The 18,188-nt window shown below is 55.2% G+C and overlaps 1 protein-coding gene across 2 annotated transcripts; it reads right to left on the bottom strand.

Moving 5' to 3' along the window:
• Positions 1–590: 590 nt before the first annotated feature.
• MAP3K10 (mitogen-activated protein kinase kinase kinase 10) lies at positions 591–17,599 on the bottom strand. 2 transcript variants are annotated; one of them, XM_079985339.1, is made up of 11 exons: positions 17,513–17,599; positions 15,965–16,910; positions 13,999–14,179; positions 13,355–13,503; positions 11,466–11,641; positions 8,409–8,649; positions 6,640–6,762; positions 4,991–5,129; positions 3,371–3,483; positions 2,620–3,165; positions 591–1,331 (listed from the first exon to the last, which is right to left on the bottom strand). In XM_079985339.1, the coding sequence occupies exons 2-11, from the start codon at positions 16,719–16,721 to the stop codon at positions 970–972; spliced, it is 2,787 nt and encodes a 928-aa protein (XP_079841465.1). In that variant the 5' UTR covers positions 16,722–16,910; positions 17,513–17,599; the 3' UTR covers positions 591–969. The 2 variants fall into 2 exon arrangements, with proteins under 2 accessions (XP_079841465.1, XP_079841464.1); XM_079985338.1 differs by having other exon boundaries at positions 15,965–17,058; positions 17,513–17,570.
• Between the last annotated feature and the right edge of the window lie 589 nt (positions 17,600–18,188).

Here is an 18,188-nt window from a genome sequence, read left to right as displayed (position 1 = left end):
CTGAAGGAGTTGGGTCCATTTAGCCTGGAGAAGAGGAGATATTATTGCCATCTTCAAATATCTCAAGGGCTGTCCCGTGGGAGATGGAGCAAGCTTCTCTTCCCCTGCTCTGGAGGGCAGGACTCGAACCCATGGCATACAAGAGAGGAGATTTCCGACTGAACATCAGAACAGCGGAAAGGACTCCCTTGGAAGAAGGCAGCAGACTCTCCTTCATTGGAGGTTTCTAAGCAGAAGTTGGGTGGCTGCCCTCCAAGGATTCTTTCAACGTGATTCCTTCATGGCAGGGGGTTGGACTAGATGGCCTTTGGGGGACCCCTTCAAACTCCAGAATTCTAGGATACTCTAAGGAAAGGCAGGATGGAGATGTAAGGAACACAAACCAACCAACCAGGACCACAGCTGTCAACTTTTCCCTTTTCTTGCGAGGAATCCTATTTGGAATAAGGGAATTTCCCTTAAAAAAAGGGAAACGTTGACAGCTATGACCGGGACACTGGGAATGGGCTTGAACCCTTAAGGCCCCTCCTAAAGGATGCAGGATCCTGGCGGAATTCTGCCGAGCGGCAAAGAAAAGGCAGGCAGACATCTTCTCTGACACACACCCTTTTTTATATAAAAAAGCAATGTAATGAGTGGAATCACAAGAGGTGCGTGAATCGGATGCGACTCCGGAGAGGCTGAAGATCAACCTGGCTCTCTCACGCTCTCTCTCTCTCACGCACACAGACACACACCCGTGGGGCAGAACGTCAGCCCAGCACCCCCCCAACTGGCTGGGCTGTTGCATTGTTTGGAAAAGAGCTGTCCTTTTGGCTCATCACTTAAGTGCCTGGGAATCCCCAGAATCAATAAATACAGCGCCCCGCATGGTCCACCTGTCTCCACGACCCAGAGAGACGCAGTCCCCCCCCCCCCCGGAGCTCCCAGCCAGTGTGGGGTGGGCCCAGTCCATAGAGGGATGCTGCATCAGTGGGAGATGTCTCCTTCCAGCCCGCCGCAGCAGGGGGCCTGACCCCCACATAGGGGGACGGTGCTGTCCCGGGTCTGCCCCTCCATGTCCATGTCGAGAAGGGTCTGCCGGGCCCCCTTGGCGGGCTCACCCGGCGAGGAAGAGGAGGGCCCCCCCTGCGTCCGGACAAAGGAGACCAGCTTCCAGGGGTCGATGCGGTGGCGCCCTGGTGCCGGGCGAGGCCGGGGGGCAAAGGCCAGGGTCCGGGGACGCTCCGCAGGCGACAGGGAGGCGTTGGGGTGCTCTGTGGCCTTGCGGTGGGCTGGGACGAGCGAGGGGGGGTCCGGCAGGCGAGGGAAGGGCGGCGCTTCTTGCGAGCCTGGGGAGGGGAAAGGAGAATCAGCATGGCGGGCAGGTGAGGGAGTTGCGTGTGTCCTGGGATCCTGCCACCCGTCCCCCCAAGAAATATACAAAATGTTGGGGAAACTTTTGCTGCAGGTATTTATCTTTTCCCACCCTAAGTGGCTAACCTTTTTTATATATATAAATATTTTTTATTAATTTTCCAACATACATTTATAATATCCAATCTAACTTTATCACATATTTTCTCTTTTGGACTCCCTTCAGCCTCTCTAACAATTATCCATTATTCAATTTTTTAATTACACATTTCCTAATTTTTATATTGCAATTTATATACCTTCACCCCCTTCTACACAATATTCCTCAAACGTTCACAGAGCTTCTTGAAATCCCACTAGCGTTGTTTGCTCGTCACATATACATTTCAAATTATCTGAAAATTTTCCCCAATCTTCGATGAACTTTTGATCTTTTGATCTCGTAGATATCTGATCTAAGTGGCTAACCTTTGACCATACTGCACCTTCCCTGATATTTTTAAACACGAGGTCAGGTGTTTTTGAATTCCCTCCCAAGTCTGTATTTCTATGATTCTATGATAGCTTAATAATAATAATAATATTTTTTATTATATATCCCACCCTCCCCAGCTAAAGCTGGGCTCAGAGCGGCTAAGAACAATAAAAGTAACACAGCATTCTAAAATCAATTCATTTTAAAATCAATTCAAAATCAAATTAATGGCAACCATTGGGCTAGAGTTCTCTGAGGATTACCAAAGGAGGGGGTCAGGCTGTGCCTTGGCCAAAGGCCTGGTGGAACAGCTCCGTCTTGCAGGCCCTGCGGAAAGATGTCAAGTCCTGCAGGGCCCTAGTCTCCTGTGACAGAGCGTTCCACCAGATTGGGGCCACAGCCGAAAAAGCCCTGGCTCTGATTGAGGCCAGCCTAACCTCCCTGTGGCCCGGGACCTACAAGATGTTTTTATTTGAAGACCGTAAGGTCCTCCATGGGACATACCAGGAGAGGCAGTCCCGGTCCTGGGCCGTACAGGTCTCCCCCAAAAAACAAAATACTAATTTTGCAGAAGGAGGCGAAACAGGCTCTCCCCACCCGCAGCCTAGCCATGTCTGGCGCTCAGGACCATTTCCAGAGCCCCTTCCACCTCGGGTCTTCTCCTGGCCTGCACCCATTCACTCCCCCAGGAAGATTGACTGGTGCTCAGCACATCCCTTGGCGTTTCCAGGGCCCAGGAGAGAAGCCCCCCTCCCCATTCCAATCAAGCCGTCCGCCCCAGCACTCACCCCGGCAGTCGGGCCCCGGTGGCCCCTGACGGATGGCCCCGTCCGAGGGCGTCCGGCGGTGCCCGCGGCTGACGGCCCTGGTGGCGCTGACGTGGGTGGGGGTAAGTGACTGGCGGGGGTCCTTCTTGAAGCTCTCCACCGTGACGTCCACTAGAGGGTTGTGGCGGGGGGCCCTGGGCGGTGGGCTCTCGGGGGCCCCGCAGGCAGGGGCCTCGTCGCTGTCCGAGGGCAGCAGGGACTTGGTGGAGTTGCAGTCGGAGAGCGAGGAGAGGGACAGGAGCGTGGTGGAGCTAGGGTGTCCCGACAGGCCACCCCCGGACACCCCGTCCCCCGCCAGCTCAGCCAGGTCACCCCCCAGAGCGATGGAGGCCAAGATGGAGGCGCAGCCCAGTAGGACCAGTTCACTGCGGCGGTGGCAGGGGGGCGCCCGCCTCTTGGGACCCTCCGGCGGCAGGCTGGTGGTGCCTTCGGCCCCGGGGGGCGGTGAGAGGGGCAGGTAGGGGGAGCAGGGACTGCTGCTGCCCCCTTCCTGCTCTGCGTATTCCTCTGTAGGGGGAGAAAGGCAGGTCAGGTTAGAGGAGGGGGAAGACATCAAGGCCCCTTCCCCAATTTTGCCCTCCTGCTGCTTCCCACCCGACTGGCCCCCGCAAAGGAAGATGCTCAAGGGCTTGTCCCCTCCAGCGAAAGGTGGCCGACCCCAGGGCAGCCCCCAACCCCTCTGCTTCTTCCCTGAAGTGGAGAACCTACTTACCCATCTCTGTGAGGCTGGCGAAACCCACCACCAGAGGGGCGTGCTTGGGGGACTTGCCCAGGTTGGGGGCACTGGACGACCACTGCTTGCTCCCCTCCGCCAGGGACTTCAACCTGTGAATCAGCAGATGGTGATGATGATGATGGAGAGGCAGGGTCAACTCCCTGCCTTCTGCCCCACCCTCCAGCCGCTTCAGGTGGGCAGCTGCCTGGTTGGCCCCCCACCCCACTTCAAATATCAGAAGTCTCCTCTTTCGCAGGAAACAAATGAAATGCCGTGAAAATCCCTGAAATGAGAAGTACCGTATTTTTCGCTCCATAAGACACACTTTTTTCCTCCTAAAAAGTAAGGGGAAATGTCTGTACGTCTTATGGAGCGAATGCGTTGTCCCTGGAGCCGAATTGCCAAGGGGCAAAAAGCAAATCATGCTTTATTTTTTAGAAAGAGGGAAGGGGGTGTTGAAACAAATCAGCTGAGCAGCTGATCAGCAAGGGATCGGGAGGGAGATAAGGGACTCTAGAGATAAAGGAGGCTGCCTGGGAGGGAGGAGGTAAAAGCACATGGATTCTCAGGATTTTTGCATTGGGTCACCCCAAATTCAGCATCAGATCACATAGCATGTCCATGGCTATAGCCTGCACCAAAAAATCACGCATCCATTGTTTAATGGGGCTGCAATGGCACAAAAACATGGTTACAAAGCACAGATCCACATGGATTCTCAGGATTTTTGCATTGGACTACCCCAAACTCACCGTCAAATCACATGTCTGTGGCCACAGCATGAACCACAAAAATCATACATCCACTGTTTCGTTCATAATATATTTTTTTTTCTTGTTTTCCTCCTCTAAAAACTAGGTGTGTCTTATGGTCAGGTGTGTCTTATGGAGCGAAAAATACGGCAATCAGATATAGAGTGAAACCAAATAACAAAAATCAAAAAGTCAAGGGGGAAAATTAACCTTTAAACAAAGACTTAACGAGATGCCGGCTACAAAACTCGTTTCACTGAACTAATCCGTTTCCTCAGAAGGGAATAAAGAAATTATAAACCCTAAATGATTTTAAACAAACTCAAGAGCAGGTCTGAAACGCTTCACTGAGTTTAACAAAAAAGGTATGAAAACCTCAATGACAAGTTTTTAAGGTTTATAATTTCTTTATTTCCTTCTGAGGAAACGGATTAGTTCAGTGAAACGAGTTTTGTAGCCGGCATCTCGTTAAGTCTTTGTTTCATTCTAGGTTAATTTTCCCCCTTGACTTTTTGATTTTTGTTATTTAGCTTAACTCTATATCCGATTACTTCTCGTTCCAGGGATTTTCACGGCATTTCATTTGTTCTGTATAATTTCTGGGTTCCGTCCTGTCTTTTTCCCACTACCTCCTTCGCGAACCTGCGGGACTCAACAATTCTGCGATTCTTTAGCTGCAATTCCTGCCTTGCTGGGGGGTTGGGCTAGATGACCACAGGGGGTCCCTTCCAACACTACCACCCTGCGCTTTCCTCCTCCCTCGCAAGGCCCTCTTTCACTCATCCTATGAGGGAGCTAGAACCCCCTCCCCCCTTAACCCTTCCCTTCCCACAGCCATGCCCCCCCCCCCCCCCGCTTTCCTTACCTCTCCTCCCCTCCCAGCCTCTCCTTATGGAGTGTGGAGCTGGGTCCCCACGTTCTGCCTTTCTTCTTGCTCCCCACCAGCTCCTCCTTCTTCACCAAGCTGCTGCGCCCCCACGTCCGGGTCCCGTCCAGGGGGGTCACTGCAACACCAGAGAGGAGGGGGGAGAGAGCAGGAAGGGGAGATCAGGCGCTCCTTCCTCTGGTTTCAACAGGCCCCCCCCCCACTGTCCTTGTCCCAGGTTAGAGGCGGCCAATTTTACAGACTGGCCCTTTGTACCTCACCATTGCTCTTACGAGGGAAACCCTATCAGATTGGGCCTGTCTGGGCAGCCTGGAGGAAACAGGGGGGAAACTACCCTGTGGATCTCAAACGCTTGAATTTGGGCTTTTTGCTGGGGCCAAAACCACAGTGAGTCCTGTGGTTGTTATGATGGTGCTAGTTATCTCTCACTTGGACTACTGCCATGCGCTCTACGTGGGGCTACCTTTGAAGGTGACCCGGAAACTACAACTAATCCAGAATGCAGCAGCTAGACTGGTGACTGGGAGCGGCCACTGAGACCACATAACACCGGTCCTGAAAGACCTACATTGGCTCCCACTACGTTTCCAAGCACAATTCAAAGTGTTGGTGCTGACCTTGAAAGCCCTAAACGGCCTCAAAGGCCCAGTATACCTGAAGGAGCGTCTCCACCCCCATTGTTCTGCCTGGACACAGAGGTCCAGCGCCGGGGGCCTTCTGGCGGTTCCCTCACTGCGAGAAGCCAAGTTGCAGGGAACCAGGCAGAGGGCCTTCTCAGTGGTGGCACCCGCCCTGTGGAACGCCCTCCCACCAGATGTCAAAGAGAACAACAACTACCAGACTTTTAGAAGACATCTGAAGGCAGCCCTGTTTAGGGATGCTTTTAATGTTTAATAGGTAATTGTATTTTGGTGTTTGGTGGAAGCCGCCCAGAGTGGCTGGGGAAACCCAGCCAGATGGGCGGGGTATAAATAATAAATGATTATTATTAAACGTTAGGGTGACGTTTTCCACGATTTTATGGTGTGAGTTGCCCTTGGCAGGGTGGAGTGCAGTTCATAAAAATAGATATCTGCAGCCACAAGGCCACAAAACATATTTTAAAAATCTTGGGTGCTCAGAATATCCAGGAAGGGGGAGCAGAAGAAGCCTCAGCCTGTGAGCCAAGAGATGCATGCCTTGCAAGACTGGCGGGGGGGGGGGCGCACATGCGTCTCTGGGCCTCCGAAAAACATCAGCCTCCAACCAACCAACCTTGGGGGGAGCTCAAGACGCTTGGCCAGGAAAAGAGGGGACCAGGAGGAGATACGGTGGCCACCTTCAAATATCTCAAGGGCTGTCCCACAGAAGGTGGGGCAAGTTTGCTCTGGAGGGTAGGACTCGAACTCATGGCTTCAGAAGATTCCGACTAAAGACAGGAATAACTTTCTGACAGTAAGAGCTGTTCAGCCGTGGGATGGAAGGTGGGGGACTGTCTTTCTTAGCAGTTTCTAAGCAGAGGCTGGGGGGGGGGCACCTGTCATGGATGATCTAATTGGGATTCCTGCATTGCAAGGGGGTTGGACTAGATGGCCCTTGGGGACCCCTTCTGACTCTACAGTTTTGTACTTCTGCGCGCAGACACTCACGGCGGATTGCCCGCAGCCGTGGAATGCTGATGGGGCTTGCGGGGGGACTGGCACCGTTGGCCCCCAGGCCTTTCCGACGGTCAAGGGTGGGAGAGGCCTGCACTGTGATCTTGTGCTCGAAGCCTAGATGGGGAGGAAGGAGACAGAGGAGGAGTCAGTCCCTGGCCTGTCCCTCCACCCGCCCTCAAGGCCGGATCATGGCCCTCTTGCTTCTCACCATGTGTTCTAAATTCTACAAACCTCCGAATCTAGGAGACCAAGGGATAGGATGGGCAAAGATGAAGAGAGCTTTGGAGACTCCCCAGAGCTGTTTTTGGGACTGAATTTATGAATTGCCATTTACAGTAGTCCCAAGGCGATTTTACAAACATGCTGTTAAAAACAGCTAAGGCAACTGGATGGAAAAGACAGGTTTAAAAATAATACGAAAGGAACATCTAAGGCAGAGGCTCTTTCACCCAGTTAGAAAAGCTTGTCAAAAGAAAAACAACTTTAATTGTTTCCTGGAAGTGCAGGTAGTACATTATAAACGTAAAGGGACCCCTGACCATTAGGTCCAGTCGTGGCCGACTCTGAGGTTGCGGCGCTCATCTTGCTTTACTGGCCGAGGGAGCCAGCGTACAGCTTGCGGGTCATGTGACCAGCATGACTAAGCCGTTTCTGGCGAACCAGAGCAGCGCACGGAAACGCCGTTTACCTTCCCACCGGAGCGGTACCTATTTATCTACTTGCACTTTGACGTGCTTTCAAACTGCTAGGTTGGCAGGAGCTGGGACCGAGCAACGGAAGCTCACCCCATTGCGGGTACTCGAACTGCCAAACTTCTGTTCAGCAAGTCCTAGGCTCTGTGGTTTAACCCACAGCGGCACCCATGTACCTAAGGCGATTTTACAAACGCGCTATTAAAAGGTAAAGGTAAAGGTACCCCTGCCCGTACGGGCCAGTCTTGACAGACTCTGGGGTTGTGCGCCCATCTCACTTAAGAGGCCAGGGGCCAGCGCTGTCAGGAGACACTTCCGGGTCACGTGGCCAGCGTGACATCGCTGCTCTGGCGAGCCAGAGCCGCACACGGAAACGCCGTTTACCTTCCCGCTGGTAAGCGGTCCCTATTTATCTACTTGCACCCGGAGGTGCTTTCGAACTGCTAGGTTGGCAGGCGCTGGGACCGAGCGGCGGGAGCACACCCCGCTGCAGGGATTCGAACCGCCGACCTTTCGATCGGCAAGTCCTAGGCGCTGAGGCTTTAACCCACAGCGCCACCTGCGTCCCAAAAACGCGCTATTAAAAACAGCTAAAAACGGCTTTGGCAACTGGACGGAAAAGACAGGTTTAAAAATAATACAAAAGGAACATCTAAGGCAGAGGCTCTTTCACCTAGTTGGAAAAGCTTGTCAAAAGAAAAACGACTTTAATTGTTTCCTGTAAATACATTATAAGATGAAATAAATAAGCACTTTACCAAAACAAAACAAAAAAACAAAACAAACCACCACCCACTTTCACTTGGAAAGTGAAAATAGCAATAGACACAATGCAAATTAGAACTCGATTCAGCTTCTTAAAACACCTGACCTGGCTTGTCTGAACAAAAATGATTTCAGCAGCCGAAATGAGTCCAGAGAAGGAGCCTGCCTAAATATCAATCGGCAGGGAGTTCCACAGTTGTGATGCTGCAAGCGACCCTTTTGGACTGGCGGCCCGCCCTCCACCCTCCAGGCTCTTTGGCCGGCCAAGCCAGCGCTCTGCTCCCGGCTGCTGCCGGCCCGTACCTGAAGGGAGGCTGATGCGGTTCCCGTCTCGCAGCTTGAGGCGGGAGCATCGGAAATGGCCCTTCCTCTTCTTGACGCGGGGCTTCTCCTGGCCCATCTGCATCATGATGAGGTTCAGCTCCCGCTCCACGATGTCGATCTCCCGCTCGGCCAGCTCCTGCTCCCGCCGGCGCAGCTCGGCTTCCTGAGTCTTCTGCTCCTCAGCCGCCCGAAGCAGCTCCTCCTCTCGGCTACACAGCTCCTGGGGCAAAGGAGACGGAGGACGATGGGATCCCAACGCCCCCCGAGGGATCACCTGCCCACCCGCCACGGCTCAGCCCCAGGACCTGCTCACGAGGGCAAGGCGGGCTGAACCAAGAGGAGTCCCTCTGAGCATGTGCAAAGTAAGCATACGTCTGCCAGCGTTGAATGGCAGCCTAAGACTTCCCTGGCTTTTTTCTGGCCCATGTAGGACCAGTCTGGAAAGTTAGCCTTGGTGAAGACTTGATGTTTTTATCCCCCCAAAAGTTTTTGATTTGAGTTTCCATTGAAATGAGGCTGTGTTTTAATTTTAATGTTTTAATGTTGTATTTTAATCTTGTTTTTTAGTTGTGTTTCAATCAATTTGTTTTTATATCGGGTGTTAGCCGCCCTCAGCCCGGTCTTGGCTGGGGAGGGTGGGGTATAAATAAAATTTATTATTATTATTATTATTATTATTATTATTAAGAACATAAGCAGAGCAGGCTGGGTCAGCTGCCAAAGAGTCCAGCCATCTGGTCCAGCCATCTGTTCTCACAATGGTCAAATGCCCCAAAGAACCCAAGAATCTAGATAGACTGTCTCAGGACCTGGAGGCTCCATACGAACAGCCTGAGTGCTGGATTAGCCCAATGGCCCAATAACAATAACAATAATCATTTATTTATACCCTGTCCATCTGGCTGGGTTTCCCCAGTCACTCTGGGTGGCTCCCAGCAAAATATAAAAATACAATAATTCATCAAATATTAAAAGCTTCCCTAAACAGGGCTGCCCTCAGATGTCTGAAGTCAGATAGTTGTTTATTTCCTTGACATCTGGTGGGAGGGCGTTCCACGGGGCAGGTGCCACTACTGAGAAGGCCCTCTGCCTGGTTCCCTGTAGCTTCGCTTTTTGCAGTGAGGGAACCGTCAGAAGGCCCTCAGCGCTGGACCTCAGTGTCCGGGCTGAACGATGGGGGTGGAGATGCTCCTTCAGGTATACTGTGTCTTTGAGGCCATTTAGGGCTTTCAAGGTCAGCACCAACACTTTGAATTGTGCCCAGAAACATACTGGGAACCAATGGAGGTCCCGGCGGCCACATTCTGGATTAGTTGTAGTTTCCGGGTCCCCTTCAAAGGTAGCCCCACGTAGAGCCCATTGCAGTAGTCCAAGCAGGAGATAACCAGAGTATGAACCACTCTGGCAAGACAGTCCGCGGGCAGGTAGGGTCTCAGCCGGCATACTAGATGGAGCTGGCGGACAGCTGCCCTGGACACAGAATGGACCTGCGCCTCCATGGACAGCTGTGAGTCCAGAATGACTCCCAGGCTGCGCACCTGGTCCTTCAGGGGCACAGTTACCCCATTCAGGACCAGGGAGTCCTCCATACCCAACCACCCCATGACCCCATGTCTCCTCAAAATTTGGCCACTGTTTCCCCAGTGGCCAAATGCCTCTAAGAAGCTAGGAATTAGGATAGACTGCCTCTGGATCTGGAGGTTCCATGGAAAACAAGAAGAGGCTGTTGGATCAGGCCAGCATCCTCTTCTCACAGTGGCCAGCCAGCTGCCCCAAAGCAAAACCCACAAGCAGGGTCTAAGCACAAGAGTCCTCTCCCTTCTTGCGGTTTTCAGAAGCATGAATCTGTCGTCTTCTAAGCCCATCTAGGTAGGTGCCCATCGCTGCCAGCAGGACTGTGCTTTTCTTGGCCAGGGGGCAAGGCTGCTGTCACACACCCTTTGCATTTGTTAATTCATATGCACAGATGCAAATTTCATCCAACACACCACAGCTCTTGCTCTCGGTGCAAACTCTGAGGGCTTGTCCCCACTTAACTGCTGCCTCGCTCTTCCCAGGCATTTTAAAGCTCCATGTCAAAGCAGCCTTTCCTTCGCTCTTTAAAACAGAAGCACTTCAAACAGCAACTGGGGTTTCCTGCCTACTGACGTTGGCTCCGATTCAGCAGTAAAGAGCGGGGCTGGATCTACACCGACCTGTTTAACGCTATAAGAATGGTATTAGATCTGCCGTTCCAAGGCGTCACAGGGCATTCTTGGGTAGGAAAGCTTTTTTTACCTTGGTTCTTTTTATCAAAACTCCGTCTTCCTACTGCCGGTTGCTCAGAAGCACCACATTTTAATAGCGCCTTAAAGTAGGACGACAGGTGTCCATTTACGTTATCAAAACCCTTCCTTAGCGTTAAAAACCACAAGTGTAGATCTGCCCTGGATTTCCATAGAGAAAGCTCTGGGGCAGAAAAGGAATAAATAAAAGGAACAAAGCAACAAAGGTTCCGTATAGTTAAAGCTCTGGTTTTCCCAGTAGTGATGTATGGAAGTGAGAGCTGGACCACAAAGAAGGCTGATCGCAAAAGAATTGATACTTTTGAATTATGGTGCTAGAGGAGACTCTTGAGAGTCCCATGGACTGCAAGGAGATCAAACCTCTCCATTCTGAAGGAAATCAGCCCTGAGTGCTCACTGGAAGGACAGATCCTGAAGCTGAGGCTCCAATACTTTGGCCACCTCAGGAGAAGAGAAGACTCCCTGGAAAAGACCCTGATGTTGGGAAAGATGGAGGGCACAAGGAGAAGGGGACGACAGAGGACGAGATGGTGGGACAGTGTTCTCGAAGCTGCCAGCATGAGTTTGACCAAACTGCGGGAGGCAGTGGAAGACAGGAGTGCCTGGCGTGCTCTGGTCCAGGGGGGTCACGAAGAGCTGGACACGACTAAACAACAACAAAAGGAACTTGGACCTGGAGCTCTAAAGCAGAGAGGAAAGGCAAGTTGGGGCTGAGCCCCGAGAGAAGCAAAGCCAGGAGAAGCCGACTCACTTTCTCCTTGGCGCGCAGGTCGTAGAACATGTCAGCAATCTCCACCTTCCAGTCCTGTTGCAGGGAGTGGAAGGAATCCAGGGGCATCTGGAACATGGCTGACTGCTCGATGGCCACCAGCTGCTGCAGGATGGAGCCGAAGTCCGGCCGGGCATGGGGGTCCGGGCTCCAGCACTCTGTGGGGTGGAGAATGAAGGCCAGAGGAGAAGGCCAAACAAACCCAGCATTAAGAAGAGCCTGGCGGAACAGGCCAAGGGCCCAACCAGCCCAGGTTCCTGTTCTGATGGTGGAGACAGGGCATAGTCTTCTCCTCCATGAATCTCTTCTATTGGGGTTTTAATATTTTGTTGGGAGATGCCCAGAGTGACTGGGACAACCCAGTCAGATGATAATGATAATGATAATGATAATGAAATGATAATGATAATGATAATAATTTATTTATACCCCACCCATCTAGCTGAGTCTCCCCAGCCACTCTGGGCTGCTTCCAATCAAGTGTTAAAAACAATACAGCATCAAATATTAAAAACTTCCCTGAACAGGGCTGCCTTCAGATGTCTTTTAAAGAGAAGATAGCTGCTTATTTCCTTTACATCTGAAGGGAGGGCGTTTCACAGGGCAAGCGCCACCACTGAGAAGGCCCTCTGTCTGGTTCCCTGTAACCTCACTTCTCGCAGTGAGGGAACCACCAGAAGGCCCTCAGAGCTGGATCTCAGTGTCCGGGCAGAACGATGGAGGTGGAGACGCTCCTTCAGGTATACGGGACCGAGGCCGTTTAGGGCTTTAAAGGTCAACACCAACACTTTGAATTGTGCTCGGAAACGTACTGGGAGCCAATGCAGATCTCTCAGGACCGGTGTTATGTGGTCTCGGCAGCCACTCCCAGTCACCAGTCTAGCTGCCGCATTCTGGATTAATTGCAGTTTCCGGGTCACCTTCAAAGGTAGCCCCACGTAGAGCGCATTGCAGTAGTCCAAGCGGGTGATAACCAGAGCATGCACCACTCTGGCAAGACGGTCTGCAGGCAGGGAGGGTCTCAGCCTGCGTACCAGATAGAGCTGGTAGACAGCTGCCCTGGACACAGAATTAACCTGCATCTCCATGGACAGCTGTGAGTCCAAGATGGGTGGCATATACTGTAATAAATAATCATCATCATCATAGTCTATTAAAGCTAACTGAGCTGGTGGCCCTCACGGCCTCCTGGGGTCTTCCATCGTTCATTTTCATTGGATGCCCTCCACCCCTAATTTTATGCCAACTAAGCCCCTCAATCTCTTGCCACAGTGCAGGGCAAGCCATGGCAGGCTCAGGCTCAGCACTGAGACCTGGGCTGCATGCCCTGAAATCAGGAAGAGAGTGCTTCTGAGCATGTGCAGCTTGCTTCTGCCTTTGGACCGGGTTCTCCCAGGCGGCCTCCCCAAAGCACCTCTCTCCCAACCCTGCGGGGAGACTGAGGAAACCCTTGGCTGGGCTCCAAGGCGAGGGAGAGCCCCCCAGGGGACACAAGTGGAATGGGGCTGGGGGTGCCATCTTGTCCTTTGCCCACTGCCAGCAAAACGTTCAGATATTTGGGGAATCTTTGGGGTGAGGAAGCAAGGGGAGAAGAGTGTCCTACAAGGGGGTGGGGGAGAGGCGCTTTTATTTGATAATAAAATAAGGGGTCTTGACCTCTTTCTGAGCCTTGGGTTGCAACTGGTGGGGGCCATAAGGCTGAAGGTGCCCCTCCTCAATCCCCACTTGTGCCCCTCTGCTCTTCCCCAGGCCTATAGCTGTGGGAGAGACCACACACCTGTGCCAGAAGACCCCTGCCACTCTGGCTTGCCCCCCGCACCCTCGAAGCACTGAGCACTCTCAGACCCTCAGCAACAGCAGCCCCCACTCACCCTCCAGCAGGCGGGCAAAGGGCTCAGGGCAGGTGGAGGGGATGGGCAGGGTCAGCTTGTTCATGGCCACCCCGTAGGCCACCGCCAGGGCATCGATCTCCCGGTACGGGACCTCGCCAGTCAGCAGCTCCCACAGCAGCACCCCAAAGCTGGGAAGGGGAGACGGGAAGAGAGAGGCAAGGAGTGAGTCCGTGGGGGGAGGCCCCAGACCCACAAGCAGTTGCAGAGGGAAGGCGCTCCATCTCCCTGCCCCAGAACCGTTATAAAAACAAGCATGGTGTCTGCGATTCTGGGGGCTTCGATTCCAGGGGTTGGACTACATGGCCTTTGGGTGTCCCTTCCAACTCCACAATTCTGGGTCAAAAAGGGCCCACCCTCCCAAGCGGCTGATCTCTCTGTCTGCACCCTCTAAGCGGTGGTGGGTGGGGGTTCTGTTTCCCCCAGGGGGTGCTCCTGTGTCCTTTATCAGCTGTGCAGCAGGCTGAAGTTCAACAGGTGAAGCTTCCTGCATGACAAGGAGAGCCATTTGCATTTCTGTTTGGCTCTTGGTGACTGGAGAGAAGAAGGGTAAGGGAACTTCCTTCCTTCCTTCCTTCCTTCCTTCCTTCCTTCCTCCCACCCCCTCCACTGCAACCCTCAATTACCTCCACACATCGCTGCTCTTGGAGAAGAGAGAGAGCTTGATGACTTCGGGGGCCATCCAGGCGTAAGTCCCTGCAGCGCTCATCTTGGTGGTCTTGTGCCACTCGCGTGCCAGGCCAAAGTCCGTGATCTTGAGGGTCCGGCCACCCAAGTCATCGTTCTCGATGTGCTCCAGGATTAGGACTGAGGAAGGAACCGGGAAGAAGGAAATGGGCAGGTATCATCGAGCAGAGGGCACCGCTTGCTGGCTCCATTGGTTGGTTTGGCGGGTATTGTTTTGAGCATGCGGTTTTGAGCTTCGTGGCTCCATCTGGATGGCTGTTGGCGTCCCCACCCCCTTCCTGAGCAGGCCTCACTTTCCCTGCTACCAATACCGCCCAGGAGGACGGTGGCCAAGGATGGAGATGTCCTCACTGCAGCTGCCCACCTTTGAACAAGCCCCTTCCGCTGCTCTCCTTGGCCAATATCTGGCCAGGGAGCCAGTGGAGCAGTTGTGGGGGCGGTGGGAGGTCCAAGGTGGGCACCCACAAGAGAAAGGTCTGCCATCACACCCTCCCTATGCATCTCCAGTTCTGCTGGGACTCAGTGGCGTAGCGTGGGTTGTCAGCACCCAGGGCAAGGCAAGTAATTTGCGCGCCCTAACCTGTGGATTTGCACCCCCTAACCCGTGGATTTGCACCCCCTAACCCGTGGATTTGCGCCCCCTAACCCTAACCCCCAGATGTTGCGCCCGGCCCCTCCTGCACGCCACTGCTGGGACTGGGGACTCACAGAGGGTGGGGTGGCAATTGGCAGAGCCTCTTCCAATCAGGAAAAGACCAGGACCCACATCCTGCAAGGGACATGACAGTATTTGGGGCCGGCACTGCAAGGTTCACCCCCAGCTCTTGTCCTCTTCCCCTTCCAGATCGCTGACCACTGGTGTTAGGGTCACCTCTGCTCAGACCTGGAAGTTAGGGGTCTCCTTGGAAGAGCAGAACAGGCCTCCTCACCACCAGTGACCCAGAGGAACCGTCCAGCCCAGACACCCCCAACCCCAGTCACCAAACCAGCTATCCAGGTTACCCTGGCCAGCCAGTCTCGGGCCCCTTCTCGTTACCCCCAGGAGCAGAGGATATTGTGACTTTAGCTGCGATTTCTGCAATGCAGGGGGTTGGATTAGATTACCCTCGGGACCCTTCCCCAAATCTACACCGACTCAGGGAGCAGCTTCTCCTGCTCCAGAGAGTAGGACTCGAACCAATGGATTCAAGATACAGAAAAGGAGATTCCAACTAAACATTAGGGAGAGCTACGAACAACCTCGAAAGTGGTGGGCTCTCCTTCCTTGTAGGTTTTTTAGCAGAGCTTGGATGGGATTCCATAGCTGTGATTCCTGCATTGCAGGGAGCTAAATTAGGTGCTCCCGAGGTAAAAAGGTAAAGGTAAAGGGACCCCTGACCATTAGGTCCAGTCGTGGCCAACTCTGGGGTTGCGGCGCTCATCTCGCTTTATTGGCTGAGGGAGCCGGCGTACAGCTTCCGGGTCATGTGGCCAGCATGACTAAGCTGCTTCTGGCGAACCAGAGCAGCGCACGGAAACGCCGTTTACCTTCCCGCCAGAGTGGTACCTATTTATCTACTTGCACTTTGACGTGCTTTCGAACTGCTAGGTTGGCAGGAGCAGGGACCGAGCAACGGGAGCTCACCCCATCGCAGGGATTCGAACCGCCGACCTTCTGATCGGCAAGTCCAAGGCTCTGTGGTTTAACCCACGGCGCCACCCGCGTCCCAGGTGATCCCAAGGAGACCCTCTCATCTCTACCAGTCCATAACTCTATCCTTCAGGGTTAGTGGTAAGCAAGTGAGGTTACACAAGAGGAGGAGGGAAGCCCCCTGCCAGAATCAGGGCGTGGCTGAGCACGCAGGACTAGGCAGAGCCTCCGCCTCTGAGCCCCTTCACTGCTGAAGCAACATCTCCCAGGCTTACCATTGATGGACTTTAGGTCCCGGTGGATGATGGGGACCACGGCCTCATTGTGCAGATAGTTCATGCCCCTGGCGATCTGGACAGCCCAGTTGACCAGCACGTGGGGGGGCACCTTCCTGCCCACCAGGGCGCGGTTGAGCGCCCCTCCCCGGGCATACTCCATCACCAGGCACAGGTTGGGGGGGCTGAGGCAGACAGCCCTCAGGGCGATGATGTTGGGGTGCCTCAGCATGGCGAAGAGGCGGGCCTCCTGCCGCACGTTCTCCGCCGTCACCGCCATGTCCTCCTCGGGGTCCTGGCGGATGGCCTTCACGGCCACCTCCTCCCCCCGCCACAGCCCCTTGTAGACCTTCCCGAAGCCCCCCACGCCCACAATCTCCTCCAGCTCCAGCTCCTCAAAGGAGATCTCCAGCGGAGGCGGGCAGACCAGCGAGTCCTGCAGGCGGCTGTACTTGGCGTCACTGGCCACGTAGTTGCTGGGGAAGACCCCCACCTTCTCCTGGACTTTCCCGGCCCACCAGCCCTCGTCCCCGGAGACGGTGGAATCTTTGGAGAGGACCTCCACCAGGTCCCCCCTGCGCAGGGTCAGCTCCTCCTCCGCCGAGGCCTCGTAGTCAAAGATGGCGGTCCAGAAGGGGCTGGGGGCAGGCGGGCAGGCGGCCCAGAGACCCCCGCTGCCCGCCCCCTCCTTGCAGGCCTGCTCCATGTGGCTGGTGTCCACCGTGGGGGCCCTGCTCCCCTGGTCTGGGCCTTGCATGGCTCAGGGGCCAGCTGCAGCTGAGGTCCGCGTGCCAAGTCCTCCAGCGTCCAGAGCTCTGGACTCAGGGGCATCCATCCTCACCGCCATCACCAGTCGTCCTGGCTGCTGGGCCTCCACCAGCGGTCGTCCCAGGAAGCCTCCTCAACTCTCAAGGAGTCAAATGTGCGCCGAGGGAGGGGAGACGCGCTGCAGGAGGAAGAAAGGGCTCTTCTTTAGCATGGTGGAGAGGGGAGGCTGTGTCTTTAAGGCAAAACAATCATGCCAGGCTGGGTGCCCCCCTTCCCAGCGGCTCAGCTGAAGAGCCTCCTCCTCCTGGAGTGACAGCCGCCGTCCCCTGGCAGAGAAGAAAGAGGCTATTATCCTCCCCCCCCCCACCCTCCGAAACACCACCCTGTGATGACAGAGAAATGGAGGGAGAAATCGGGGCCATTTGCCCGCAAGGCCCCCATGCCATGCTCAGAGGGCTGGCGCGCATCCTGCGCTGGAATCCTCACCTGGAGGAGGTGGCAGACGCGCCCCCCCCAGCCCCCTTTGCTGCCGCAGGTGTGCCAGCTCGGCCCGCCCACTCCTTCCCAACCCACAAAGACCAGGGCCACCAGCTGGCACGCCAGAGATGAGCTTTGCGAAACCTTATGTAAGCTGCCTGCGGGGCGGGTGTGGCGGGTTGGGGCTGGGGGGGCTGCCTTGCCTTGCTCCAGCCCCCCTGCAGGGTCGGCCGGCAGGGGGGGTCAGGATCGGGCTTGCGCTCTGCCCTTGATCGCGGGTGGGTGCGTGGGGGACGGACTCACCTGGATGGCTCTCCTGCACCTGGCGCCCCCCCGGCGGCCGGGCTGCTTCCTGGGCGCCCCTGCTCCATGCACCTGCCCGGGCGGCGGGCGGGGGCGCAGTCGGCAGCCCTGCGGATCCCTCCGGGCGTCGCTCAGCGCAGGGGCCAGCGGCCCCCTCCCCGCCTCGGCGGCGCCCCCATCGCCTGCGCGCCGCTGCAGATGGCCTGGCGGAGAAAGGGGGGGGGGTCCCTGCTTGGCTGCGCGCCCCGCCCCCGGCACAACCTTGCGATCACCTCGCCCCCTGCAGGCGCATCCTGCACCACCGAGCGGAGGGTGCGGGGTTCCCTGCCGATCTCTTTCCAGCAGCAGCCCCCCCCCCTTGTCAACGCTGCTGCCCCTCCCCCTCCTCCTCTGGTCCCCCCTCCCCCTTTCCCGCGGACCGGGCTCTCTGGCTTATTCTAATAGTGCCCCTCCATCCCCTGTGCAGCCGCCGGAGCTGTCAGCTGGTGCCAGGCTGGTTTCCCCCCCCGGGCCCAGTGCATCATGGGACTCGTAGTCCTCCTCCTCCTCCCCGTCGTCGTCCTGGAAACGCCGCTGCAGCCAATTCGGCCGGCTGCGGGAGAGAGTGCCTCCGAGCACGTGCAGAGCGCTGCGCTCCGTTCCCCGCCCCGGCCAAGGCATTGGTTGTCGGGGGCCG

This window comes from Podarcis cretensis (assembly GCF_951804945.1).
Source record: "Podarcis cretensis genome assembly, chromosome: 8".
In the NCBI taxonomy this organism is placed as follows: domain Eukaryota; kingdom Metazoa; phylum Chordata; class Lepidosauria; order Squamata; family Lacertidae; genus Podarcis; species Podarcis cretensis.
The sequence above is the reverse complement of the archived record's forward strand: the minus strand, read 5'-3'. Positions and strand labels throughout refer to the sequence as shown.